Source organism: Pteropus vampyrus, unplaced genomic scaffold, assembly GCF_000151845.1.
Source record: "Pteropus vampyrus isolate Shadow unplaced genomic scaffold, Pvam_2.0 Scaffold1, whole genome shotgun sequence".
NCBI classification, from domain to species: domain Eukaryota; kingdom Metazoa; phylum Chordata; class Mammalia; order Chiroptera; family Pteropodidae; genus Pteropus; species Pteropus vampyrus.
In genome coordinates this window covers 21,696,288-21,702,287 of record NW_011888782.1, presented here as the reverse complement: position 1 = coordinate 21,702,287, position 6,000 = coordinate 21,696,288, and the positions used below count along the sequence as shown (strand labels likewise).

Genomic DNA, 6,000 nt, shown 5'->3' with positions numbered 1-6,000 from the left:
TTATTATATGTAGATCTAAAATACCACTTATTTCATCATATTCCAACACTGAAATGGTAGGCCTTTTGACAAGATGTCAAAACAACCATATACAAACTACAAAGAAAACAGGCTAAAATTCTCCAAACTGTTTATGCCAGAAACATTTCACATTTTTTCTTTTCTTTTTTTTTAGATGAGACAACCCTTGGTTGACCTCACAGATTGCAAGGACCCTGTCAGCTTACAATCCCTTATTTTTTATTTTTATTTTTTTACACCTACAGCATCTGGTCTTCCTATGTGGTCTCCCATCCAAGTACTAACCAGGCCTGACCCTGCTTATTAGCTTCTGAGATCAGACAGGATTGGGCTTGTTCAGGGTGGCATGGCCATAGACGATTTCACATTTTTTAAAAATGCAGTTTGGATGATGAACACACCAATTTGAATGTAAAAATCAGTTATTCATCATAAAACTTAAAAACATAACGATTAAATAAGAAGCATTTTGTACAAATGTGTGTCAAAAAACTCTTGGGGACCACTTACAGCTCTGACTCGAAGAAGATGTGAGATGACAGACTGTAGTTCATCACTGTAGTGCTTTAGTTCAGTAAATCTCCTGAAACAGGAAACAATAAAACATCATTTTTTCTCAAGAAAACACATCAAAAATTGAAAGACAAAACAGTACTGTTGACCCTTGAACAACAGAGGTTTGAACTGAGCAGTTCCACTTAAATGTGGATTTTGTTTTCAATAAATACTGTAAATGTATTTTCTCTTATGATTTTTTTCTATAGCTTACTTTATTGTAAGAATACAGTATATAATACATATAACATACAAAACATGTGTTAATCAACTGTTTATGTTATCAGTAAGACTTCTGGTCAACAGTGAGCTATTAGTAATTAAGTTCCTGGGGAGTCAAAAGTTATACACAGATTTTCGACTGTGCAGGGGGCGGGGCAGTTGGCACTCTTAACTCCCACATTTTTCAGGGTAAACTGTAATTCCTGAGAATAATAAAACTGACTCTAATTAACCACATGCTAATCTTGAACATTTACACACCAATACAAATTCAAAAAATGCTAAAATAAAACCATTAAAAAAAAATATTTTTAAAACCAAGTAAAGATGTCATATATATTTCATAATTTGTACTATTGGACTGAGACAGAGATATTATTTGTTGGTATGAAAAATTACTTGAAAACAAAACAAAACAAAAAAACAGGAAAAAATTCATAGTGCTTAAAGAATCTTAAGGTGCAGCCATAAACTCATGGTATCTAACCTCAATCTTAACGCTGTTCAGTAATGTTTCCCTAATCTAATTAACTACCATTCTCCATTAAGATCGGAAATTTTTTATACCACCACCTGTCACTCTCCAACCAAGCTTCAAAGATTAAACAGAAGTCATCAGATAGAAACTACTTCCACCCCCACTTCCTGTCAGTAAACTTAAGAAACTTCCCATATCTACATTTATTATTTCTTCCTTCCTTCTAGGATCCTTCTTCCTATCCAATACTCTATTCAATCCCAGCTATACTCCACATTCTTATTTTGTAACTTCCTCTCTCGTTAAGCTCCTTCTCTTTAGTATATTAATGTAGGTGTCTCCTAGATTTACACACACACACAAACACAAATTTCCTTGACAATGCACTCAACTGTTAATACCTTCTCAATACTCACACCTTTCACAGCGATTCTTTTACAAAGCATTACCTCTCCAGCAATAATCATTTCTTCCAGTCCCAATCACTGCTCAGCCCACTATGATCTAGTTTTGCCTCCAGCATTAGAGTGGAAAAATATTCCTGACAAAGTCACCTACTATTTTCATGTTTTTAAAATTCACTAATATACTTTAGTCCTCATCTTACTTGATCCTTCCAGCAATGTAACAGCTGACCTCACCCTCCTCAAAAATTTGTTCCCTTGCCATCAGTGTCATTTTCTCGTGATTTCTCTTTTACTCTCTGATCACTCCTAAAGTCTCTTTTGCAGTATTTACTTCCTTCACCCATCTCTTACACCCCAACTTTAGTGTGCAAAGAATTCCTGAAGTATTTGTTAAAAACACTGCTGAGGGCCTCTCAGTAAGACAGGAGTGTGAATAATCAGCACAACTAACTGTACACAAAGGCCCTAGTGGGATGCAGGAATCTGAATTTATAACAAGTTCACCCACAGGATTCAGAGGCTGGTAATCCTCAATTACACTTTGGAAACGCGCTTAAAGTGTTGGCTTCTGCAGGGTTCAGTTCTAGGTCCTCAGCCATCTTACAATCGCTCTTTCAATCTATACATTCTATGTGACTTATTACCCACAAAGCTTCACAATGAGGATCTACAAGCTGCTGAATTTCAAATTTCTACCCCCAGCCCAACTCTCTCTCCTAAATGCCAGATCTATAAAGTCAACCGACTAGCAGATATTTGTACCTCCTCATATCCAAAACTCAACTTATCCTCTCTCCTCCCCGCCAACCTCTCTCTTGTATGTTTCCTAGCAATTTTAAAAATAAAAGCTTGGTGTCGTCTCTATTTCCTTCCTATGCATTCTTTCATGCTATATATTCTTTCTTTCATCCTACACATTCTACTAACCACTCAGTCTACCTCCTAAATATTGCCCAAATACTGTCTAAATATTGCCACATCAAAGTGGAAGACTCAAGGTCCTCTTCTCACTGCTCTTAACAGTCTAGTTTAAAGCAAATATCAACTTTGGCAATCCCTCTGAAACAATCTTTCTGGTTTTCTAGATTTTAAAAAAGGACAGAATAAAAATATTTTAGTGATGTAAACTATTTTAGTAATGGTATGAATAATAATTAACCTATTAGGCCAGCTAGACCTAGAACAGATTCCATATATTAAGAATCTTTTATAACAATGACTAATGTAGGCAATTCTCTTATCTAGAACTTAAGGCAAATAAATTCCAATACTAATTAGACATTAATTATACACTTTAACAAGCACTTAGAAGCAAGAAATTGCCTTGGTTATGTTATTGGTCATATCATATTTAAAATTCTATACAGTCATGCGCCACTTAACAACAGGGATACATTCTGAGAAATACATTGTTAGGTGATATCATCATTGTGCGAACGTCACAGAGTGTACTTACCCAAACCTCGGTGACAGAGTTTATTGCTCTGAGGCTACAAGCCTTATAGCATGTCACTATACAAAATAACACGAAAATAAATCAAGCATAAGAGAATATGATGCAATCAAGAAATGCAGTAAACACAAGATGTATAAGGCTGTTGCCAGCATTAACACAGCATGCTCTTTTACAGCAAACTTTTTTTATTATGTAGAAAGAGCACACTCTAAAATAACAATAAAAAGTATGGTAAATACATAAACCAGTACATAACTGTATGTGCTATTCTTTTATAGAACTGGCAGTGCAGTAAGTTTGTTTACACTAGCATCACCACAAATACGTTAGTAATGCGTTACCTTACAACATTTAAGATGGCTACACCACCGCTATGAGATAGGAATTTTTCAGGTCCATTATAATCTTATGGGACTACCATCATAAATGTGGTCCACTACTGACTGAAACGTTGTTATGTGGCACATGACTGTATATAGTATGGATATTAAATAAAATTTCGCAACCTAGATGACCTGGTTAAGGTGAGAAAAGGGAAGACATTCAATTGACAAAATATTTTTCATTAAATTGAAAAGCACTCAATTGATAAAATATTAATATAAAAATTAATTTGAAAAAGTCTCATCTACATGTTCCTCTAATGAATGTACACCATCAAGGTCATAAACTTTCCTTATAAGATTTTTTTGGGAGGGTGACCTTACTTTTTTGGGAGGGTGACATAACTTTAGTTCTTAATCTAGAGAACATTTTTTATCTCATATACCAGGGATGTCATTATAACCCTTAAAAATAACCTCAATGGAATCTTAAATGCATATCATAAAGTGAAAGAAGCCAATCTGAAAAGGCTACATACTGTATGATATGATATTCTGAAAAAGGTAAAACTATGGAGACAATAAAAAGACTAGTAGTTGCCAGGGCTGTGGGAAGGGAGGGATAAACAGGTAGGGCAAAGAGGATTTTTAAGGCAGTTAAAATACTTTGTATGATGCTATAATCATGAATATGTGTCATATATTTGTCAAAACCCATGTAATATACAACACCAACAGTGAACCCTAATGTCAACTACAGACTTTGGGTGATGATGATGTGTCAATGTAGTTTCACCGATTTTAACAAATGTACCACTCTGGCGGGGTCGCTGATAGAGTGGGAGTGGCTCTGAATGTATGGGAGCGGTGTCATGTGTAGGGGCCGAGGATATGTGGGAACTCTGTACTTTCTGTTTGGTTTTGCCGGGAACCTAAAATTACTCTAAGAAATAAAGTCTATTAAAAAAAAAAAAAAAAACTCAGTGGTCACCATCACAATTTCCTAATTAACAAAACTCTAAAATATTATTTTATATTCAAAATGTACATTAAAAACCAGAGGCATTATGTTAATGAATTATGGTTTATAAAGTCAGGCATCAGACTATGCAAACTTGGCCTCTGTTTGTCTACTGAGTACTTACACTATGTAGAAATTAATGCTTGAAGGCCTAACTAGAGTAATTCTAACAGACTTCATAAACTTGGTTGCCAAAAATGGAAAAGCCTCATCTGCCTGAGCACACTTCTAACTGAAAAATAGCTGAATCAAACTCCAAGTAAAGGTCCATATAATGAAGAGCTTATCTACCAAATTCAGAGAATGAGCAAAACCAAAATCTTAAGAAATACGTAGGTCCCATACTAAGAAAAATTATTTCTGAATATATGAGCTTCCTTTAATATAGAAATGCTCTCACAAATACCAAACTGACATTAATGAAGTCAAATAATTGACTCTATAAAATTATTATATTAGTATGCATTTATACCAAGTTTTCTTGGTATGCAAGGTAGAAAGTTTATTATTAAAATATATAATGTATAATCTTATCTTGAGCTTTGTACATTTTTGACAAGCAAAGTCATATAAGAAAAACTATTTTATATGATATTAAAATTGCTTTTCTCACTTTTCTGATACCTTCAACAACATTTAATAAATCCTTCTAGAAAAAAGCAGTAGTTTAATTTTCTAAAATTTCAGACACTCACAGACTTAAACCCAATAAAGTTACCAAATTTCAAAAGCAGTTTAGAGTATAAAAGGATTTCACCAAATGTGAATTATTATTTAAAATATTTAGCAAATAAAGTGCATACATTCAGAAATGAAAAATTAAAAAGATTGATAGGCATCATTCAAAACAACATTGTAACTGTTTATAAAACAAAACCTTACTTGTCTGGGTTTTTCACTCTGAATGTTGCATTAAGCGCTTTTAACCTGGAGTCTGCCTGGAAAAAATAATTTATTCACTTAATACAATTACATTTCAGGGTATAAATCCAAACAGTTTTATTTTGCCCTTAGAATTAAGATGCTCAAGAACAGTTTTCTTCATATTATTTGTGTCAAACACATTCCACATAACTAAAAAAAAAAAAGAAGAGCTTAGTAGTTATTTTTGAAAACACTACAAAAAGAATGTTATAAATTAAACTGAATACATGGCATTCAATATCAAAGTAAAGCAACTATAAACACCAACATGCTAACAGGCATATTGCTCTGCATTATTTTAACAAAATAGACTGAAAAAAGTAGTTTACTTTTTCTCTAAATGAAAAAAAGTAATAATCTGTATATATAAACTAAATAAAACTACTGTTTTGAAGTTTATGCAATACCAAGGGTAATTCTCAGGTGGAATCCAAACCAAATGTGTATTGGTTTTTCCTTATTTTCATGATCAGTATTTTAGAAAACAAAGTACGGAAATGACAGTACTAAAGTAATAAGTGTACTAAAGTAAAACAAGCCAGATAATACCAAATTACTTCCTAGCTGTCAGAAAATGTTATAAGAAAACACAA

At 33.3% G+C, this 6,000-nt stretch overlaps 1 protein-coding gene across 4 annotated transcripts in view; it reads right to left on the bottom strand.

Annotated features, from left to right (window-relative positions):
- SNX4 (sorting nexin 4) overlaps window positions 1-6,000 on the bottom strand; it is a 51,970-nt gene that overhangs the window by 25,953 nt on the left and 20,017 nt on the right. For 3 of the 4 annotated variants that reach the window (XM_023538573.1, XM_011367391.2, XM_011367552.2), the window contains 2 exons: window positions 5,366-5,421; window positions 532-604 (listed from right to left, as the gene is read on the bottom strand). In XM_023538573.1, the coding sequence (XP_023394341.1) occupies window positions 532-604; window positions 5,366-5,421 (129 nt within the window). The remainder of the gene's footprint in view (window positions 1-531; window positions 605-5,365; window positions 5,422-6,000) is intronic. The other variant, XM_023538613.1, reaches the window with a different exon arrangement.